This window comes from Esox lucius, chromosome 9, assembly GCF_011004845.1.
Source record: "Esox lucius isolate fEsoLuc1 chromosome 9, fEsoLuc1.pri, whole genome shotgun sequence".
Lineage (NCBI taxonomy): Eukaryota > Metazoa > Chordata > Actinopteri > Esociformes > Esocidae > Esox > Esox lucius.
The window spans coordinates 13,109,575-13,132,160 of NC_047577.1; the positions used below are offsets into that span (position 1 = coordinate 13,109,575).

Sequence of the window (22,586 nt, forward strand, 5' to 3'; positions counted from 1 at the left end):
TGTGTTGCCTTCTTTCTAGTGGATTCAAAATACTGTATATTAAATATAGCTTGTGGTAAACATACAGTATATCCCTGAATCAGACATTCTCTGTGTCTTAATTCTTCAACTCTACAGTTATGAGATCCTGGCGGCTAGCGCTATCCCCAAAGGATTTATGGATGGCAAACAGGCTTGCGGTCTTATGGTAAGAAAGTGCAGCCACTTCCTGAGCGCAGCATCATGACTTTTATCATTTATCAATTCCAACTCCAAACAGCATGACATATTATGGAATTCTACCAAGACTCCAAGTACTGAGTTTGAAACCAATATGGTAGAACAGCACTAACTCTGCCACAGACCAAGACAAGCTATAATCTCTTTACTCACACTCACATCCTGTCTTATTTCCTCGTTCTGTAGATCAAGCACCTGGATCTGGACCCTAACCTTTACCGAATTGGTCAGAGTAAGATCTTCTTCCGTACTGGTGTGTTGGCCCAACTGGAAGAGGAAAGAGACCTGAAGATCACTGTGGTCATCATCGCCTTCCAATCCCGTGCAAGAGGCTTCCTGGCCAGAAAGTGAGCATTGAAAAACACTTCAAACTAAATTCACCCTACTTTTGACCATACATTGAATACTCATTGACCACATCTTGAATGATTGTTCAGGCACTGCTGACAGACACAACAGTACTAAACGCTATCATTTTCAGACAGTCCAGGTCGTTGAAGTCGTCACTTTGTACACTGTAATTTGCCACAAACCACATTTAAAATGGAATCGGCGCAAACGGTCAAAGTTGGTTAAGTTACTGTGTTCCTCTAGGGCGTTTGCTAAGAGACAGCAGCAGCTGATGGCCATGAAGGTGATCCAGAGGAACTGTGCTGCGTACCTTAAGCTTAGGAACTGGCAGTGGTGGAGACTCTTCACCAAGGTAATGTTATACCTTACTCACCTCATGTGATCTCCTGGACTGTAGTTGCCGAAGGCACCTGGGATGGAGTGTTGATCAAGTCATCCCTTGTGACTTGCAGGTCAAGCCTCTGCTCCAAGTGACGCGCCAGGAGGAGGAGATGAGCATTAAGGAGGAGGAGCTACAGAAGGCTAAGGAGTCTGCTGTAAAGTATGAGTCAGAGCTGAAGGATATCACCCTGAAACACACGACGGTATGTATGAGAGACAGGAACACTCCCAGTAAAAAAAAGCATTTCTTTTAATCAAATGCATTCCTATGATAAACCTTAAACATAAGCCGTGATATTAAGATACGAGAAGTTATCAGTTCGCTATCATTTAGTACTTGAGAAAGTAAGGTGTAACACAGGGTTGTTGGCTGGGCCCCCTGTCTATTTCCCTTTATGAAGCTGAGTGGAGTCCAGATCAACAAACAGGAGTGTTTCAGCACTACAGACCGGAGTTGTCGACACCTGAGTGTTGATGAAGCATCTCCCTCTGCTTGATGTTCACAGATTTTGGAGGAGAGGAATGCGCTTCAGGAGCAGCTGCAGGCTGAGACAGAGTTGTATGCGGAGGCGGAGGAGATGAGGGTACGTCTGGCTGCCAAGAAGCAGGAGCTGGAGGAGATCCTCCATGAGATGGAGGCCAGACTGGAAGAGGAGGAGGACCGAGCTCAGGCCCTGCAGGTGGACAAGAAGAAGATGCAACAACAGATGCAGGTATGTTTGACTTTTCCTTCCACCTGTTTAACCTTGACATATCTTTGTTTCTTTTGGGGGGTTTGGTGATTTTAAAATAAATGTTTTTCTTTTATTTTTTTATTTACTTTTTCTCAAATAATTATAAAACACCAAAACAATGTATTATTACATGCATACCAATAGATGAACAATAAAAACTAAGTATAATAAAAATACAAATACTATAAACAAATACAACTATTAGAAATGTCATTTTATTGTGCCTTATGGGATGTTAATAATGTTATCATGTTAAATCATGGGAGTAACATAATGGTAAGAAGCAGGTCACTGACCGAAGGGTTGCTGGTTCAAATCCTACATCTAATGTTTTTTTTTGGTCCGTTTTAAGGATCTGGAGGAACACCTGGAGGAAGAGGAGGATGCCCGTCAGAAGCTGCAGCTAGAGAAGGTGGCCTGTGAAGGCAAGATTAAGAAGTTAGAGGATGACGTCCTGGTGATGGAGGACCAGAACAACAAACTATTGAAGGTTAATTACAGAACCATGTCTCAATCACATAAAGTGGTCAAGCATAGTTGTGGATGGTGAAGGTGACTGTTCTAATGGAGGGTGACAGTTTATCCTGTCTTCCCATTTACCCAACCTATCCCAGCGTTGGATGAAAGAAGCAATGTTGGGGCTTCACACTGTTTGTTTACCTCTTTATGTCCACCCTGTTTTAGGAGAGGAAATTGATGGAGGAGAGGCTAGCAGACTTCAGCTCCAACCTGGCTGAGGAAGAAGAGAAGTCCAAAAATCTGACCAAGCTCAAGAACAAACACGAGTCAATGATCTCTGAACTTGAGGGTTTGTATCCATCTTTTATTCGATCCAGACAAATGCAGACATATCTATAGGGTATTGTCCTTTATCATAGACCTTTATCTTTCTTCCATTAGTTCGTCTGAAGAAAGAAGAAAAGACTCGTCAGGAGCTGGACAAGGCCAAGCGTAAGCTGGAAGCGGAGTCCAACGACCTCCAGGAGCAGATAGCTGACCTGCAGGCCCAGATTGCTGAGCTCAAAGCCCAACTTGCTAAAAAGGAGGAGGAGCTACAGGCTGCTCTGACAAGGTGGGAAACTGACAATTAAATTCACTATTGACTTGTAATATTGGCATCAATTGATATCAGTATGTCCTTCAGTATCTCAATATGTCCTTCAGTGTCCTAATATCCTCTTCAATATACTCATATCATTTAGTATCTCAGTTTGTCCTTCCGTAACCCAATATTTCTTTTTGAATGTTTCTTCTTTTACTATATTATAATATAATAATGTATAATTATTTTATAATGATCCATTTATTAAATATCATACAAACAAAACATGACCAATGTTGAAAATGTATAAATAAGATACACTGCACCATATTCTGAAGGCTGGAGGATGAGATTGCCCAGAAGAACAACGCCCTGAAGAAGATCCGCGAGCTGGAGGGCCACATCTCAGACCTTCAAGAGGACCTGGACTCTGAGCGTCAGGCCAGGAACAAGACTGAGAAGGCCAGGAGAGACCTGGGAGAGGAGCTGGAGGCTCTGAAGTCTGAGCTGGAGGACACACTGGACAGCACTGCCACACAGCAAGAGCTCCGGTGGGCACATAGGCAGCAGTCCTGTTCAAATACATACTAGCAAGTAGTTTGAGGCCATTGTTGAAATGGAACATAGCCATGTGTACGTTTGTCTGTACATCTATACCGTCCATGGTAGTACTTGGTCTATTCAATTACCCTCTCTCCATCTCACTTTTGTGCAGGGCGAAGAGGGAGCAAGAGGTGACCCTTTTGAAGAAGGCCATGGAAGAGGAGGCGCGGACCCACGAGGCCCAGGTGCAGGAGATGAGACAGAAAAACACCCAGGCTATGGAGGAGCTCACTGAGCAACTGGAGCAGTCCAAACGGGTGGGTCACCTGTCAATCATCTAATAGCATATCACAAGTCACTACATGCAGCTGGAGGAGGCCAGTTTGGTGGGTCACCTGTCAGTCATCTAATAGCATATCATATGTCACTACATGCATCTGGAGGAGGCCAATCGGGTAAGGACATCTAGCTATACCACTCCTCAATGGCTCAATGCTCTGGGTTAGCACACTCAGTTCAAGTGCGTGAAAACGCTATGTAGTGGATGCAGAGTAGGCTTACATCATCTAGTACTGCAGTACATTATACAGGTGCTGGTCATAAAATTAGAATATCATCAAAAGGTTTATTTATTTCAGTAATTCCATTCAAAAAGTGAAACTTGTATAATTCATTCCACACAGACTGATATATTTCAAGTGTTTATTTCTTTTAATTTTAATGATTATAACTGACAACTAATGAAAAACCCAAATTCAGTATCTCAGAAAATTTGAATATTGTGAAAAGGTTCAATATTGAAGACACCTGGTGCCACACTCTAATCACCTAATTAACCCAAAACACCTGCAACGGCCTTTAAATGGTCTCTCAGTCTAGTTCTGTAGGCTACACAATCATGGGGAAGACTGCTGACTTGACAGCTGTCCAAAAGACGACCATTGACACCTTGCACAAGGAGGGCAAGACACAAAAGGTCATAGCTAAAGAGGCTGGCTGTTCACAGAGCTCTGTGTCCAAGCACATTAATAGAGAGGCAAAGGGAAGGAAAAGATGTGGTAGAAAAAAGTGTACAAGCAATAGGGATAACCGCACCCTGGAGAAGATTGTGAAACAAAACCCATTCAAAAATGTGGGGGAGATTCACAAAGAGTGGACTGCAGTTGGAGTCAGTGCTTCAAGAACCACCACGCACAGACGTATGCAAGACATGGGTTTCAGCTGTCGCATTCCTTGTGTCAAGCCACTCTTGAACAAGACACAGCATCAGAAGCGTCTCGCCTGGGCTAAAGACAAAAAGGACTGGAATGCTGCTGAGTTATTTTCTCTGATGAAAGTACATTTTGCATTTCCTTTGGAAATCAAGGTCCCAGAATCTGGAGGAAGAGAGGAGAGGCACAGAATCCACATTGCTTGAAGTCCAGTGTAAAGTTTCCACAGTCAGTGATGGTTTGGGTTGCCATGTCATCTGCTGGTGTTGGTCCACTGTGTTTTCTGAGGTCCAAGGTCAACGCAGCCATCTACCAGGAAGTTTTAGAGCACTTCATGCTTCATGCTGCTGACGAACTTTATTGAGATGCAGATTTCATTTTCCAACAGGACTTGGCACCTGCACACAGTGCCAAAGCTACCAGTACCTGGTTTAAGGGCCATGGTATCCCTCTTCTTAATTAGCCAGCAAACTCGCCTGACCTTAACCCTATAGAAAATCTATGGGGTATTGTGAAGAGGAAGATGCGATACGCCAGACCCAACAATGCAGAAGAGCTGAAGGCCACTATCTGAGCAACCTGGGCTCTCATAAGACCTGAGCAGTGCCACAGACTGATCGACTCCATGCCACGCCGCATTGCTGCAGTAATTCAGGCAAAAGGAGCCCCAACTAAGTATTGAGTGCTGTACATGCTCATACTTTTCATGCTCATACTTTTCAGTTGGCCAACATTTCTAAAAATATTTTTTTTGTATTCGTCTTTAAGTAATATTCTAATTTTCTGAGATACTGAATTTAGGATTTATTAGTTGTCAGTTATAATCATCACAATTAAAAGAAATAAACATTTGAAATATATCAGTCTGTGTGTAATGAATGAATATAAGATACAAGTTTCACTTTTTGAATGGAATTACTGAAATCAACTTTTTGATGATATTCTAATTATATGACAAGCACCTGTACTATTATCCTACATAAAGTATCATTCCAATGGCGCGTTGAACCTGTATCTTCTCGCTGTGTCCCTCAGGTGAAGTCCAACTTGGAAAAGGCCAAGCAGGCCCTGGAGAAGGAAACGTCTGAGCTCTCGGTGGAGGTGCGCACCCTTAACACGGCCAAGCAGGACATTGAGAACAAGAAGAGGAAGGTTGAAGGTCAGCTGAACGACCTGCAGGCTCGCTTCACTGACAGCGAGAAGCAGAAGACCGAGCTGGGAGAACGCTGCTCCAAGATCACTGTGAGTGGAAACTCATTCAGGAGGGTATCCCTGTGTGGCAATGAAACAGACCAGTTGATGTTGCATCTGTCGATGACCAGAGATCGAGAACCCATTTGATGCAATAGATTTTGTGGTGGGAACTTTCATCAGACAATTGTAAATGAAGTTATAGAAGATTGGCATTGTCCCATTGTCTCTAGTCAGTGCCTTATATCCCATCTCTTTCTCTAAAAAGATTGAACTCGAGAGTGTCACCAACCTTCTGAACGAAGCCGAGGGGAAGAACATTAAGCTAAGCAAAGACGTTTCCACCCTCAGTGCCCAAGCCCAAGACACACAGGTAAAGTATTGATCAAATGAAGTTACTCACCTGCCAGCACCGCACATTCAATGATAAATTATAACAGAAACCTATCTTCATCCTAAATGTATGCGTGCCTTGTAACTCATTGCTCATTGTTTGATGATAACTTCGCTTTTAACAACGAGCGTTGACCCTGACCCCTTTAGGAGCTGCTGGCTGAGGAGACCCGGCAAAAGCTGCAGTTATCCACAAAGCTTCGTCAGATGGAGGATGACCGTAATAGTCTGCAGGAGCAGCTGGAGGAGGAGGTGGAGGCCAAAAGGAATGTGGAGAGACACGTGTCCACCCTCACTATACAGGTGAGAGGTCACGCGCAGTGTCTGACCGAGGGTTCAAAGAGTGCGAACTCAGCGAGATGCATGCTGCCTGTCAAGGGATCCTCTTTGCCATCACAACATGACTGTAAATGTCAAGTTAGCGTCCACTTTGGATGAAGAGTCACTGTTAATGGGCAGGCGTTCTCATTCAGAATTTGAGTGGTCATGTGTCATAGGATGGTCTAGCGGTCTGCCTCCGGTACACGTGTACAGACGCAGCGTGGGTTTAAATCCCACCTACTGCGCTCCCAGCAAATAAACAAATCTATCTTCCTCCAGTTTCCTGTCCAATAAATAAGAAATATCTAACGTTTAGTCATTTTCCTATGTTACCAGCTGTCAGACTCTAAGAAAAAGCTGGAGGAGATGGCTGGTAACGTGGAGCTCCTAGAGGAGAGCAAGAAGCGTCTGCAAAGAGACCTGGAGGCATCAAACACCCAGTTTGAGGAGAAGGCCTCTGCCTATGACAAGCTGGAGAAGACCAAGAACCGCCTGCAGCAGGAGCTGGAGGACATTCTTATGGACCTGGACAACCAGAGGACCATTGTCTCCAACCTGGAGAAGAAGCAGAAGAAGTTTGACCAGGTTAGTGGTAGAATTAGGTAAAAGTAAATACGGAGAATAACAGGACTTTTTTCAAGTCATTCTGGTCAAGATTGCTGGAATAGGAAAAAAAAGAAAGAAATGACAACTAAATGTCATGTAAATTAAATATATTAGGCTTTGTCCCTTGTAGCTCAGTTGGTAGAGCATGGCACTTGTAACACTAGAGGTTGTGGGTTTGATTCCCACTGGGGACCAGTTAAAAAATGTATGTCTCTCTGGATAAGGGTGTCAGCTAAATGATTAAAATGTCAAAGTAAACTCATCAGAGCTTATTTTTTCCCCATTACTCTCTCTTCCAGATGTTGGCAGAAGAGAAGACCATCTCGATGAAGTACGCTGAGGAGAGGGACCGTGCTGAGGCTGAGGCCAGGGAGAAGGAGACCAAGGCCCTGTCTCTGGCCAGAGCTTTGGAGGAGGCCCAGGATGGCAGAGAAGAGCTAGAAAGAGCCAACAAAGCACTGAGGACCGAGATGGAAGACCTGGTCAGCTCTAAGGATGACGTGGGCAAGAGTGTGAGTTCGGACTCTAACGTACATAATGTCTAACTCTAACAGACTCTAACATATATAACGGACTCTAATGTACATAATGTCAAACTCTACCGTTATGAATACTGTTCATGAAGTCACATTTGATGGAGATCATTTCAATGGACTTTTTAATCCAGGTCTTGGGATAAACCTACAAACCTTTTGTAGCCAAGCATGTTTACAACCGTTTCTCATCCAGCCATCCACCATCCAACCCACTTGTAGGTCCATGAGCTGGAGAAGGGAAAGCGTGGTCTGGAGGCCCAGGTGGAGGAGATGAAGACCCAGCTGGAGGAGCTGGAAGATGAGCTGCAGGCCGCTGAGGATGCCAAGCTGCGTCTGGAGGTCAACATGCAGGCACTGAAGGCCCAGTTCGAAAGGGACCTGGCCGGACGCGATGAGATGGGCGAGGAAAAGAAAAGGCAGCTCATCAAGCAGGTAGGCAAAGCTGTAAATGGAGGAGGCAGTGGCCACGTTTAAGTTCAAAACATCCAGGATTTCAAAGGTGCTCCTTAACAAAAGAACACCTACTCATTACTGAAGTAATCTAGTCCAGCGTAGCTAATCGAAATCACCCACACTCGGCCTTGGATTTTATTCCAGTATGGAGTGTAGCGTTCCTAGCATTCTTCATTTGCTGTCGACAGGTGCGCGAGTTGGAGACCGAGTTGGAGGATGAGAGGAAGCAGAGGACCATAGCAGCAGCAGCCAAGAAGAAGCTGGAGGGAGACCTGAAGGACCTGGAGGGACAGATCGAGATGTCCAACAAGGGACGTGACGAGGCCATCAAACAGCTGCGCAAGATCCAGGTGAGGTGGCTGGGACAACGTCAAGTACTGTAGAACGTGAACTCGCCTCAATGACGCTACGGTCATTCCACCCCCTGGTTTCACGACAGCCTCTTTTGAACACCGTAATCGTTTTAGGTGCTTCTGCCGCCATTAACCCTCTATCGTCTGTCTCCAGGCCCAGATGAAGGACTTCCAGAGGGAGCTGGAGGATGCCCGTGCGGCCAGAGAGGAGGTGCTGGGTACGGCCAAGGAGAGCGAGAGGAAGGCCAAGAGTCTCGAGGCTGAGCTCATGCAGCTACAGGAGGTGCTGTTGGAGTTTCACCTAGTCATCCGGTCTAATTTATTAAGAATACGTGTTGACATTCTATTTGTATGGGAGGTACTAACCTGACCCACTGTGAGTACTGTGTGACAACAGGGCTGCTGAACTATGGCAGAAATTGCTTTGTTTTCTGTGCGTGTAGGAACTCGCTGCCGCTGAGAGGGCCAGGAAGCAGGCAGAAGCAGAAAGGGACGAACTGTCCGACGAACTGGCCAGCAACACCTCTGGAAAGTGAGCAGAACTCTCCCGACATCGGTGTCGCAATGGTGTTGTTCCTCAAAGTCCGCTGGGTGGAATAAATTAGGAAGCAGAGTGAACATTTGACAGTGGTGGTGTGATCGAAGCAGTGTGTGGTGGTGGGGCGCAGGGGGCAGTAAGTGATGAATTCCTGCTGTGTGTCCATTGAAGGTCAGCCCTGTCCGATGAGAAGCGTCGCCTGGAGGCTAAGATCTCACAGCTGGAAGAGGAGCTGGAGGAGGAGAGCAGCAACATGGAGATCTTGAATGACAGGCTGAGGAAGAGCACTCAACAGGTACAACAGACGGCCATTTTGTCTGTCAGCCTCTTACAGTGTAAAACAATGTATATTGTTATTACCCAGTCTGGTTCCATAAACAGGCAGTTTCCACACTTTGAACACTGCTTATCTGCCTCTCTCTGTCAGGTTTACCAGTAAACAAGTGTTAATTTACTACGTAGCTTAACCACTCATAGACCACAATGAGTGGTCAAGCTACGTCACTTGCAAAAGTGACTGTGTCGAAATGCTTTTTTGACTCGATTTTCACCTGGATTAACATTTGTCCTCTCCCGCCTCCTCAGGTGGATCAGCTGAACACAGAGCTGCAGTCAGAACGCACCACCTCCCAGAAGAATGAGAGTGCCAGGCAGCAGATGGAGAGGCAGAACAAGGACCTGAAGGCCAAGCTCCAGGAGATGGAGAACCAGGTCAGAGACAGAACACCACACTGGGAAAAGACTGACACTTTCCCCGCCATTGAGAAAAGCCTCCCTGGGTTGATACAGTGAAAAGACTGACACTTTCCCCTGTTGAGGAAAGCGTCCCTGGGTTGATGCGGTGAGTTGATGCTCTTATTCTGTTGGTCCCGACCAGGTCAAGTCCAAGTTCAAGTCGTCCATCACGGCTCTGGAGGCCAAGGTGGCTCAGATGGAGGAGCAACTGGAGCAGGAGAACAGGGAGAAGCAGGCCATGGCAAAGGGAGTGCGTCAGAAGGACAAGAAGCTGAAGGATTTGATGATCCAGGTGGAGGACGAGAGGAAGCAGGCAGAGCAGTACAAGGACCAGGTACACACACACCCTTTGTGTGATGTGAAGTTTGGTAAGGTGTCTATATTTGTAAGTCTTAATGTGGGTTGATTTGGGATCCTCTTCTTCTCCCCAGGCGGAAAAGGGCAATACGCGGATGAAGCAGTTGAAACGGCAGCTAGAGGAATCGGAGGAGGAGTCCCAGCGAATCACGGCTGCCCGAAGGAAGCTCCAGAGGGAGCTGGATGAGGCCACCGAGGCTAACGACGCCATGAGCCGCGAGGTCAACTCCCTCAAGAGCAAGCTCAGGTAGGGTTTGACCTAGGATTTATTAAACCAACTTCAGGGTAGTTGTGTTCCATGCCCGTCTCCTCGCATGTGTCCTGTAGTTTAGAGGTGTTCACATGAAATTACTCAAAATTCTCAACCACCAAATAAAAGCACTATGAAAATGTATTCACACTGATTAGCTTTCAGACTAATCACAGAAGTTTCACACAATGATCATTCCTCTGTCGAGTCCAGTCAAATCTTCCAGCCAAGGCTGGAGCATACCTTTAATTTGTTTATATTACCCTTTTTTGTTAGAATTGGGGTTGAGTCCAAAGTCCTTCATCAGAGTTTATTTCAGTCCAGCACCACTGGTTTTTCTCCCGGACATCAAAGCCTTTGTTGAATCTTTATTTCAGAGGCAACCCAAACCCAGAACCCAAGGAGTAACAGCAGGTATCTCTGCGTTCAGAAGTTACCCTATTTATCGCTGTTTCATTTTAACTTTCCATAACTTACCCCCATGCACTCTTGTACAACTGACTGTGCCAATTTCTTCGCCTCAGAGAGTGAAATATGGTTCACTGTTCAACAGAACTCCATTTGAGCTCATTTGAAAGAGCTCCTAGTCTGAAAAAGTGCAAGTCAAGTGTATTGCACTTCCTATTCCTTGCAGGTGACCATATTTTTCTCCATGCTTGGTTTAGTTGCCCTAAACCTAAACTCATTTTCCTGTGTCCATCCAACCTAGTTCCAGTTCTGTTTTTGCCAGCTTGACAAATGATATGGTCTCCGATGATAATACCGCACAAACAGGTCTGGGACCAGGCTAATGTCTTTTGAGACAGGAGTCAAATGAGTTAAAGATATAACCAGCCAGCGTGCTGCTGTACTGTTACCATAACATCTCACAACATATCCTGCCTTTCAGCGATCCCATCTCATCTTCCTCGTGTTCAACACAAGTGGTTTACTCTAACAAAACATAATAGACAAGTTACAGGAAACTGCTGCTATATCTTTGATCTTAATCTAATCCCGAGAACAATTTGACATGATCAAATAACATACTATGAACATTGATCTCAACTTGTCTGTGCGTGATGTTAGACCCCCATATGGCTATAAAGGAAAAGTGTGACCTAGGTAGAGGTTCGTCCTGGTATCAGTCTTCACTCCGACATGGTTGCCTGCCAAGCCCAGTTTTTCCCTCACCCGAGTGTGTGTTTTTGTGTTTGTGTATTTGTGTATGTTTCTGTGTGTCCTTTGTCTGGTTGGTTGGTTCAGGCGCGGGGCGGAGCCGTCCTTCGGCAGCGCGACACGCCGTGTTGGAGGCGGAGCCCGGAGAGGGGTCATCGATGACGCGTCAGAGGAGGAGGGGGACTCGCAGGGGGACTATAACGGAACCAAGTCTGTCGAGTAGAAGAGCCCCGAGCCAATCCGAATCAGATTTTCAATTATGAGCAGCCCACCATTCAGATTCAGTGTCACTGTATGCACCTATGCCAGACAGACCCGCTTTACCAAAGAACACACCCAAGTGACCTTTAACCTTACTGTTTAGTGTTGTATTAGGATTCCCCTTAGCTGTTGCTGTGGCAGCACCTGCTCTTCCTGGAGATGCCTTCATATCGCTTCCAAGTATACCAGTCACGTTGCAACCGTGTCCTTCCTCAGAGCACGTAAGGCTTTGTCACCATGCAACAAAGACTAGATTGAGGCCTTTGTAATAGCTTTTCTTCATTTTGGTGTCTGGGATGTTAGTGTGATTTGCTGTTCTTTTCTGACACTGTTTTGTACTGAACTAAATGACCGTACCTACGATCCTCCCTTGCCATAATTTTGTACCCGGCAAAGGGTACTTTACATGTTGCAATTTGTCACTTTCAATTCTAATTAGAGGCATCGCAATCTACAATGATATTTGTCAATGTATTCATGAAGAGGTTATGTATGTATAGAATTCTATTTCTATGACATGCGACTTGTCCTGTCTTCTACACTGCTGTTTTAAGATCATTATAGAAGGTCAATGCAACCCAATTAAATACTGTGACAAATGGTGTGCCCACCTAGCTAATTAACTTGTGATGTGCTCCAAATAATTAAAAATAATTGCCCTAACAACAACACACAGTTTCCACCTTAGCAACTGATGGGTTTTGTCTGTGGTTCGCACGGTGTATCCAGAATATACATTTCGTATTTTGAGTATTTATAGGACTGTCAAGTATGGACAGCAAAACACATTTCTACTTTTATAAACCAAACCAGTCACCCCTTTCCTCCTTGCATAGTCCTGACTATCCTTGTTCCTGAATTTTAATAAAGTATATATACGATCATTCAGATAGTTTTTAGGTCAGTGTACCTTGTCATTGACACCTTGGAAAGTAAAATATACCATCCATGTGTAGGTTATGTTGTGTATTCATGTCCTGGTGAATATTCAACAAAAATGTAATTTGTTTTCCTGCCACTGGTCACCTTAACAAAGAGGATTGTCTTGTTATTAAAATGGATGTTTACATGTCACTTATTGAATCTATAAATTGTGGAACCACCTGCACGAGAAATAAAAGACTAAAAAAGTAATGCTTCTTTCCTATATTTTCTCCTATGTATCAGCACACCACATTACAAAAAGGGGTTTAGAATGTTCTTTTTATGAGTTCATTTTGATACAAAAAGGACTGCAAACCAACAGGTCAACAGACTGAGCACCTCAGGCGCATACATTTCATTGTATAAGTCCAGACATCAAAGCAGAGGTTGAAAAAGTAGACACAAATGCGTCTCTGCCCCAGCCAGTCTGACACCTGACTCAAACTCCTCCTGACTTCAGACAACCCTGACTGCGCTGTGAGGTACGCAGGTTGCATCAGCCAAGCTACAACCCAGCCCAGCTTAAACAAGAAAGGGGAATAAGGTGCTCGACTAAGCATTCCTTGACCCCAGGACACTTCATGATAGAAGATAAGCTGGCAGAGATGTCATTATCACACACTGTTACCAATAGTTACCTGACTACAATAGTTTGAAGCTGCAAAATGGTACTTGGTGACAATTTCATCCCACAGGAGACAACCTAAATAAGACTACCTGCATATAACATAGAATGTTGTTGTGTAGACATCAAGTCTTAAATCTGCCTGTACTTTCCTAGCAAGCTACCACATATCACAAATGTGACCAGGGAATTGGCTAATGCACATACATATGTATGTAGGGAACCAGGCTAATTAAAAAACAAATACTATATTGTTGCTACGTGTAAACATATTTGTCGTTGAATAGTAACATCACCTACTGTCATACCTATTTTTGATAGGCTATTGCTCCTCATTGGAAAGACATAAGCTAAAACAAGCTCTTTTACAGTGCTTAAAGAATTCACATATCTCCCAGTAAACATCGGACCCTCACACCATAATCCAAGGCATCATTTTGGCGACTGAGTATAAACTGTGCTTTGCCTCTGAGCTCCATTCAGTGAAATCAATCTCTATCCCATCGAATCTATTGGTCTCTTATTGCTATTTCATATTCTTTAACATCTCCCTGATCTGATCTAAGGCCTTCTGAAAGGAAATCTGGCCTGACTGAACTGTTACAACTGAACCATGTTTGTCATTAAGGACCTATCTATTAGAAACACCTATAATCTAGATGATTTATACATTGTATATGTTCAGCAGTGCATTGCTCCTAACTCTATATTGAGCAGATAAAGAAAAAAAATAAAAAATTAAAATAGATCTAAAAAGAAACACTACATTATCAACAGTTGTTACAGAAAAGATTTGCCAACAACCTAGGCTGCATTTGATATGCTAGGAAGTTAACTGTACGTACACTACTCCTATATCTTGCCTGACTAATAAGAACATTCAGCAAATGCAAGACAGTGCTAGTCTTCCCATCTCTTACAGATAATATTTTCAAGTTAACATGTAGAAGACCTTTAAAAGGTGTGTGGTATATGGACAATATACCACAGCGCAAAGCTGTTCTTATGCACGACACATCACAGAGTGCCTGGATACAGCACTTAGCCGTTGTATATTGGCAATAAATCACCTACCCCAGAGATGCCTTATTGTGACTATAAAACGGTTAGCAACGCAATTAGAGCAGTAAAAGAGATGTGAAGTCCTACCCATGATACACCGTCTTTTTCAAACCACCCGATTCATAATCATCAGTAAACCATTACTTGTATCTCACTGACCTGTACATTTACATCCATAGTAATTTTAGTAACATATCCAGCAGATAACAGTAACACATAAAAATGGAAGGAATACACATTCCCCAAACATTAAAGCTCGTGTTACTCAGCGATTACGTCTCTGACAGTTCATGTGTACATCCCCAGCTTGGCTTCGAAATTAACATGCGCGACGATCAGAGGGGGTAAACATGCGGAACGAACCATGATGAGGCAAAACTTACACAAAGAGGCATTTTTACGTTGATAAAAAAAAGGCAGCAACGGCTAAATGCTAACGCCAAGTGTCGACCGACCTCACTCTGCTACTAAAAGTAACATAAAAGAATCCAAAACGGCAGCCGATACAACGTGGCTACAATGGTGTGGAGTCATGGGAATAGTGGCATTTCAGGTTTGGGGTCGTTACAGGGCAAGGGTCAGCAGAAGATCTGTCAGCAGGTCAGGGAATCCTCCATAACATGTTGCATTATCAAAAAATAAAAGGTGTAGCATTGTATCATCATGACGTGACAGTTCTCAGTACATGCGATTCTTAACATGTTCATAGTTGTGAGTTTGAGAGGGGCAACAGTTTAAAGCTCTACTGGGCAGAACTGGGGTAAGAGTGTGACGGTCGGGGTTGGGGGGGGGGGGGGGGGGGCAAGGAGTTTCATAGCAGGATCTTGACACCACCTGATGGTGACTGGGAGCCTTGGCAATGAGAGGAGACTCCCCTGGGAGGCGCAGGTCCAAACTCTAATCGCTTCACCAAACTGCAATAAACAATGTAACATGAGTAACATGAGCAGCAACAAATACCAGATACAATATAATTTTCTCAGGAAATGTACCAGCATCTCAGAACCGCACAAGTTAAAATTGATCCAAACAACCAAAAGGAAGTCATTTTCCGAAGAAAATATGCATTTCCCATCTTGACTAACTCACCTCTCGTACTGGGGAGGAGGACTGGTACTACTAGTCTGGATCTCTGTTCCCCCGTCTACAGCAGAGGGGGAACTGACGGGAACTGCCGGAAGAGCGGGTCTGTTTGAAGATGTGTCATATACGAAGTCTCGACAAGACGCTAATTTGGACTCCAGATTCTACAATGCCCCGGAGGAGAAAGAGGTTTCATTACGATTCATGGGAGAGTCGTGACACACCAAGTTCCTCAGGACAATGACAGAGGTCTCTTACCCCAACTTTTCGTAGGAGCTCACCAACAATGTTGAGTGCAGAAATGCGAGCCGATGTGGTCAGGGGAGTTCCAGCTAAATTATCCCCTTAATAGAAGCACATCACAGTTAAAATATGGCAACAACTACACAAGCAGACATCAGCAGATTTAAATCCAACCACAGCTACAAATCCTATGGCGTGACATCACCATCATTTTTCTAAATAGCAACCAAATATCAAATCCATAGAATAATATCAAACGAATTACATCGTTTTGAAAGTGAGGACATCAAGAGATGTGATTGTCAATTTAAGTGAAGTAACTATAGTTGCGTTTTTGTCATTCAGCAGAAGCTTTTATCCTGAAAGATTTACAGCCACAATATTGCTCAAAGATTTTTCACCTTGACTTTTGGTTACACGTCAGATTCTTAAACCCAGACCTTCTCCCCCCCGCCCAAACTATTTTACAGTTCAACCCACAACATAACTGCCGCTGGTCTGGCTTACTACCTCTGCGGATGCTGGACACGGGGGTTGATAGGAATGTACCAAGTGGTTTGGACGGGGTGGTGGCTATGCTGGAGCGTGAAGAGGGTTCCGTCCGGTCCGTCTCCTTTGAGAGGCTGCTGGTGGGCCTTCGCTCCTGGACCTGCTGAACGGCCAGCTCCTGTCTCAGGTCTACCCCAGGGAAGAGACCCAGATCAGTTCCCAGTAATGGCAGAATTTCACCTCAATAAAATAAAAAACCAAAATGAACGCTCACACAATCAACCCTTAAAGGGTCAGAATTGGAGGGTGTCAACACCGACATATAACTTGGTATATGACAGGACAGCTCACTTTTATTCCTTCATTCCTTACCCATACATTCCATATTACCCATCTTCAGCATCTTGTTCCCACAATAAGGCATCCTTAACCCATCCTTTACAGTGGCAAGCCTGTAAACGACACCCAGGACTACCCAGATGCAGTTTACTTGCTTGCCACTATGAAGGATGAAGGGTAAAAGATGCCTTATTCTGAGAACCCAGAACAAATTAGCTGTTACTGTGGTCCTGTGGTCTCAGCCACTGTCGTCTGTACACACGTAATGCTGCAGTGTGGGTAAGTCCGACCTACTGCTTTATCAGAAAATACACTTTCACCACTTTCCTGTCTGTTGAAGGATTAAATGCCTGAAGAAAATATATATGCATGTATACATCACTAGTACCAACTTAACAAGTCACCCCTCTACCTCAGATTACTCCTCCACATCTGCCATCCAATTGCAACCTGCGGGCTTACACCGGTCAATTCTAAATTCTACACTTCTTTTGGCCGAGGTTAATTTTAAAATGTTCCACCTCAAATTACTGGAATGAATTACAAAAGACAAAAACTTGACACTTCCATCACACCACACACATTCAAAATCAAACCAACCAAGTCCATCTGTATGTCTCAATATATCACGTTATGTAATGGTTATGTTCACTTGGTGTTCATTTTTATGTGTGTGTTAATTTGTACATATGGTCGTGCAATTTGTTGTTAAAAATGTTAATTGGTTTTCACTTTATTTTAACAACGGTGATTAGTATTTAAAATATTTATTGAATGTGTTATGCTGGATCCATGCTAAGCTGCCATTTAACAAATAGAAACAAGTCTAGATCTTATCGGCACAGAATCTGCAAAATATTGGCTAAAGAGCAGTATATGGCAAGCTGCTGCCCAGATAAGTGTACTTATGAAGTCTAGCTATTGCAAATGTTTATAGAGCTCCTTTGAACCTTTTGCATGTTCAGTAGGCAGATATGCACTCATAAGATTCATGTGATTCACCTTTTTACAGCATCAGTTATTCAACTGTTAAATTCCACACAGTTTATATACTGGCTATAAAGTTGCATCATTAGCGTTTTCTGTAAACATCATATGATCCTCTGAGTTTCACATTCTACGCACTCACCTCTGGCCTCGTCCTTAAGCCTCTGAACTGACTCCAAGAGATTTTCCTTCTCATCCAGCTCACTTTCCAGGAAAGCATTCCTCTCAATCACGTGGTTCATCCTCTGCTCGAAGTCCTCGAGAGACATGATAGTTGCCCTGGGAGACAAGGGGAAGAGATGAATTAACTATTAAAAGACATTTATTAGGATGCCCATTAATTGATGCCACAGTTACAGCAAGTTTTTCTGGGATCTGAAATCTAATCAAAAATGCATTACAGGCAAACTGTTGCAATTTTCATTAATGAAAACATTAACATTAATTTAATGAAAACATTTGGATTTAACACTTTACAGATAATAATATAAACAGTAGAAACAGCTGCAATATATTTATTTGAGGAGTGCATCAGCATATCTAGTGTGTGAGAATGAAAATCTTCAAAATCCCTGCCTTTCTGTAAGGTATTGTAATATCTAGGGACACATCAATCCCATACTGGCTAAAAATAGGGACTGGGAATCGAGACAAGTAAGTTTGTATTATTAACCAAAGCCATGAAACAGTTTGGTCTAACAATGTGCTGTAAACATTTAAGTTGTTAATGACAACTAGATTGGAAAATATGCAGACTATGCATAGTGAACTCAACATCAACCACAATAATGTCCGCAGTATGAAATTACATTGAACTTGAAAAAGCCACTAATAAAATTGGTAGAGAAGCTTAAGATAGCTAGTTACCACAGCTAACTATCGACAACTAACAAATCCCAGCTTACTCACCCCAGCTAACTAATGGCTCCAAGCGAAGTTAGCTAGCAAACATAGACTAATGGAGAATAAAATCACTTTCAACCATGGGACTTCTAATCTCAAAAAATCCATTGAGATTCAAAGCTAAATAAGTCTACTTGTTTTTTGCTATACAACCTGTCCATCAAGTTTAATCTTGAACTGAATAGCCAGATAAGCAATCTCCTGAAGTGCCTAAAGTTAATCTAGTCCACCTTGATCAAGTGCCTGGACAGGGAAGTGTTTTGGCTAGGCTAAGCGGGTTCTCCCCATCCTTAGGGCTGGGTCAGCCCAGAGACCAGAGGATGAGTTGCAGGGGTTTAAGGTCTCAAGCATGGAGCCCTACCAACATTGAGTCACAGCAGGAACATGGTAGGTTCCTGGATTAGTACCAGCGCCGCTTTCTGTGTAAGATAAGGTCATACTGCACAAGGTTGTAGATCACGACCCTGCAGGAGCGAGCTACTGCCTGTATATCTGCCAAGGGTCATGCCAAGGTCCTTTGCACTCTGGGAGGGGGAAACCATAATAGAGAAGTATTATAGTGGACATGTCTTCCACTAGAGGAAGAGCAGCTTTGTTTAGTCATAGTTGTGCTTGAGATGGTGGACCGACATCCAAGCAGAGAAGTCTACCAGGGAAGCAGAGAAGTCTACCAGGGAAGCAGAGAAGTCTACCAGGGAAGCAGAGAGGTCTACCAGGGAAGCAGAGAGGTCTACCAGGGAAGCAGAGAGGTCTACCAGGGAAGCAGAAAAGTCTACCAGGGAAGCAGAAAAGTCTACCAGGGAAGCAGAGAAGTCTACCAGGGAAGCAGAGAAGTCTACCAGGGAAGCAGAGAAGTCTACCAGGGAAGCAGAGAAGTCTACCAGGGAAGCAGACAGACTTCTCTGCTTGAGTGTCATTGCCATTGCAATATTAGGAGAGACCATGGGAAGATATGAAGGGGTCAAGTGACTTGTGTATGGAGTGTATACAGAGCCTGAAATCCATCCATATCCATAGTACTGGCCCACAGAGCAGACCCTGAGAGCGGGCAGAAAAGGGTTAAAATGTTCACTGTGTCTAAGGGAGGGGATAGATCTGGAAAGATGAGAACAGTTGAGTGTCCATTCGAGTAGTTCGAAGAAGGCATTCTGTGATTTACAGGAGAGGGGTCACAGTCGAATGACCCATCTTGGAAGCCAAACTGGTTGAGTAGAATTTTGTCAGAGAATCCACACTTAAGTGTTTTACAAAGGAAGGACTGAAGTAACACTTGGCTGAAGTCATACATATCAAGTGTGGGTTTCTTCAGGTATGCAACCCTAGCCATCATAAGCAGTGGTCAGGGTTGAATTGAATGAGAGAAGAGAAGCGATCTCCTGAGATGGTCTGGAGAAAGGAGGGGTTGGGGTCGAGGAGGGTAGGAGGGAAAACGCACTTACTGAAGATTCTCAAGTTCAGCACGTTGGAGAACACGCCCGTACCACATCTGGCAGACGAGTACTAAGTGCCACAAAGACACAGGTGAAGGCAGTCGGACAGAAGAAAGCCACTGGATTTTGAGCTTACTATATTAAGCTATAACCTTCAATAATACATTTACATTTGGGATATACATCTTCAATCTAGCTTCAAGTCTGGTGTATAAGTGATTATACACCACAGGACTATGCTTATATTTGACTACAAGACGCTGGTAAGAAGTTTCAAAACTAGACCTAGCAAAGCCAAAGCCCAAGCTTTGCGCACAAACAATCTCAAACAGGGCTACTGCCAAATGTAAAAAACCTATTTGCTCCCCACATTATTAGGTTTTTTGGACACCTAAAATTAAGAGCAAATGATACAAATCAACAATTAAATTGTGCTTAATGAAAATAAAATTACCAGAATTGTGCTTAAGTTCAAGTGCCGTCTGCAAAAATAAAAAGGGGTGTTTGGCATTGGGCTAGGCTGAATTATAATATCAATACGGAAAACGGGTCTGATGAAATTATATTTATAGTAGTGTCGCACCATCAGTCTTAAACAATATTACCAATATTAGGCTACAATTTCAGTAGCATGTACACAACCACGTGACTCACAGCAAAGGGCTCTGCAATGGAATAGGCAGGCATCAGACAGGTGTTTGGTGTGGCCATGCCAATGCTCGGCTAAAATAAATCTTAGTCTACAAACTGACCTGTCAACTGAAGGTCGACTCTATGGGTCAGCCCTTAGCCAAATGTCAAAGTGTCCAGACTGACTGACCTCTTGGCCCTCTCCAGGTCGTCATTGGACTGCTCCAGCTCTCTAATGTATTTCTGTAGGTGGTCTTTGACAGCTGTCGTCTCTGCCAAGTCTCCTTCTAGAGTTGAAATCTGTCGGAAGGCTTCTGAGTGCTGGGCCTCATACTTCTCCTGCAAGCCAAGAGAACAGCCAGCAGTCAAAACACGAGAGAACGACACGGGGACTGTGAAAATATCAAGACATTTTGTATAACTTTACGCCAAAACAAAAAAGGTTGTCACAACTGTTCATCAACATTGTTGGGTAATGCTGAGTGTTTTCCTTTTTCACAAATAAACATGACAGTTAGAAAAATTAAAGGTCTAGCTTGTCACATGAAATCAGACTTTTATAAATGTGATAGCTGTCTTGCTTATCAACTCTAGTCTCCGATCATTTGCTTTCAACTTCTGTGCAGTCGTTTTCTCCTCCTGGCCCCAACAATTAAGCCCTTCAGCAAAATCCAGTATTAACTGACTCTGTCATTTCTCTTTTCCCTTTGGACTGCTGTATAAATAGCTACCCAGAAGTCAGCTGCTCCATGGTATTGGACACAGAGAGCCTCTAGTGATGGTGGCTATGATTTTGTGATGCTAGCGTAACTGTGAGTGTTTTGTGTGTGTACAGTATGTGTATATACAACTAAATAACAGAACACAAGAGGTGAAACTGAAAATGTACATGAGAGATCCCAATCGTTATTGGCAGGGATGCTGTTGAAACACAAGAATACTACATGCAGAGATTAAAGACTACAGAATATGATCAGTGTTTCTCTTAAAAACACAGGGATGCCACATTAACCTGGAGGTTCTCCAGTTCCATGTGCAGCCGGTTGTTGTTAGACAGTAGTTCTCTGTTTCGTGCTTCACACTGCTTCAGTTCTGTCTCCAGTTCCGCTTCATAGTCCCTACTCATCTGCTGGAACTCCTGCAACTCCTCCTGTGCCTGCTCCGCCCTGGTTACAGAAACAGATGTAAAAAACAAGTCTAAGCTTTGACAGTATGAAGTCACCTATGGCTGAACGCTGATCTAGGGACATTTGGATCTAGACGACTTATTATAACCTCTGTATGGTGAGGTTAGATCTGATCTAGATTTAATTTTAAACCCTTTATATGGTGAGGTTAGTCTTGATGTTTAGTAAACTGTTCCTATATCTGCAGTTTAGGGACACCAGATGTGGCTACTACTAGTAACTAACCGATGGTAATCCTTACCGTAGTTGGTGTTGGGCTGACTGCTCTTTCCAGAAACTCAGCTCTTCTTCTAAGGACGCAAACTTGAGCGTCTTGGGCTCTCCCATGGCTGTCCAGTTGACTATGGTCTTACAGCACCCACTAGCTAAGAAAACAAGTAGCTAATGAATTAACAGTGCACTGGATATACAAGAAAGACTTTAGATGTGTTATGATTTCTTTCAGTTAAAGCAACGGTAGCTAACGTCATGCAACTGCAATTGGGGAATCCGTAACGTTAGTGTGTTCACACGTCAAATTTACTGGCTAGCCAGCTAACATTAAGTAGCACATCTGATTGCTCCACATGCTTCCATATAATTATAAACGTACAGGTTGACCAGATATATAGATTATATATCACACCACAGTAGCAATTTGCTAACATTAGCTTGTCAACCGGGTCAAATCGTATATTTCTGCCAGCTAAACAACACCCCACACCAATAGTGTTTATGAATCTGCTTTTAATTTCGCTTTCCAAACAGTGATATGTAGTTATCGAGTGTTGATTCTTACCTATATGTTGATGATAACTTTGAATATTAGCCAGTTCATGTAGCCAACGCTAGTAAGACCCCAGTATCGGAAATAAACTGTCCTCCTAACCAAATCCAAACGATTACATCCCCCGCGTTTACAGCTCCCCATTGGTGGATTGAAAGGATGACGCAAAAATGTACTTGTATTTTATCCAATCATTTTTGTGAACGGACAACATAGTGCGCAAATTTAGCAATTTAAGGATTTAAATAAAACATTTACAAATTCAATCTGTGCACAAATATGTCT

General features: G+C 43.5%; 2 protein-coding genes across 5 annotated transcripts in view; one reads left to right on the forward strand and one right to left on the reverse strand.

The window, feature by feature from the left end:
• Positions 1-12,767, forward strand: part of myh11a (myosin, heavy chain 11a, smooth muscle) — a 42,488-nt gene extending 29,721 nt beyond the window's left edge. For 2 of the 4 annotated variants that reach the window (XM_010872904.5, XM_029122553.2), the window contains 24 exons: positions 118-187; positions 406-566; positions 814-922; positions 1,023-1,154; positions 1,458-1,664; positions 2,038-2,175; positions 2,370-2,493; positions 2,586-2,757; positions 3,066-3,278; positions 3,443-3,587; positions 5,517-5,723; positions 5,941-6,045; positions 6,216-6,368; positions 6,723-6,971; positions 7,292-7,504; positions 7,748-7,960; positions 8,170-8,331; positions 8,489-8,617; positions 8,778-8,866; positions 9,044-9,167; positions 9,458-9,583; positions 9,750-9,941; positions 10,039-10,211; positions 11,460-11,595. In XM_010872904.5, coding sequence (XP_010871206.1) covers positions 118-187; positions 406-566; positions 814-922; positions 1,023-1,154; positions 1,458-1,664; positions 2,038-2,175; positions 2,370-2,493; positions 2,586-2,757; positions 3,066-3,278; positions 3,443-3,587; positions 5,517-5,723; positions 5,941-6,045; positions 6,216-6,368; positions 6,723-6,971; positions 7,292-7,504; positions 7,748-7,960; positions 8,170-8,331; positions 8,489-8,617; positions 8,778-8,866; positions 9,044-9,167; positions 9,458-9,583; positions 9,750-9,941; positions 10,039-10,211; positions 11,460-11,595 — 3,742 coding nt within the window. Of the gene's footprint in view, positions 1-117; positions 188-405; positions 567-813; positions 923-1,022; positions 1,155-1,457; positions 1,665-2,037; positions 2,176-2,369; positions 2,494-2,585; positions 2,758-3,065; positions 3,279-3,442; positions 3,588-5,516; positions 5,724-5,940; positions 6,046-6,215; positions 6,369-6,722; positions 6,972-7,291; positions 7,505-7,747; positions 7,961-8,169; positions 8,332-8,488; positions 8,618-8,777; positions 8,867-9,043; positions 9,168-9,457; positions 9,584-9,749; positions 9,942-10,038; positions 10,212-10,591; positions 10,629-11,459 lie in introns of all 4 variants that reach the window. The other 2 variants (XM_013135285.2, XM_029122552.2) reach the window with 2 other exon arrangements.
• Positions 12,768-15,042: 2,275 nt separating this feature from the next.
• LOC105012247 (nuclear distribution protein nudE homolog 1) lies at positions 15,043-22,398 on the reverse strand. The gene is made up of 9 exons (XM_029122554.1): positions 22,314-22,398; positions 21,777-21,900; positions 21,361-21,514; positions 20,539-20,687; positions 17,528-17,664; positions 16,081-16,248; positions 15,586-15,671; positions 15,334-15,491; positions 15,043-15,158 (listed from the first exon to the last, which is right to left on the reverse strand). The coding sequence occupies exons 2-9, from the start codon at positions 21,860-21,862 to the stop codon at positions 15,056-15,058; spliced, it is 1,041 nt and encodes a 346-aa protein (XP_028978387.1). The 5' UTR covers positions 21,863-21,900; positions 22,314-22,398; the 3' UTR covers positions 15,043-15,055.
• Positions 22,399-22,586: the final 188 nt, after the last annotated feature.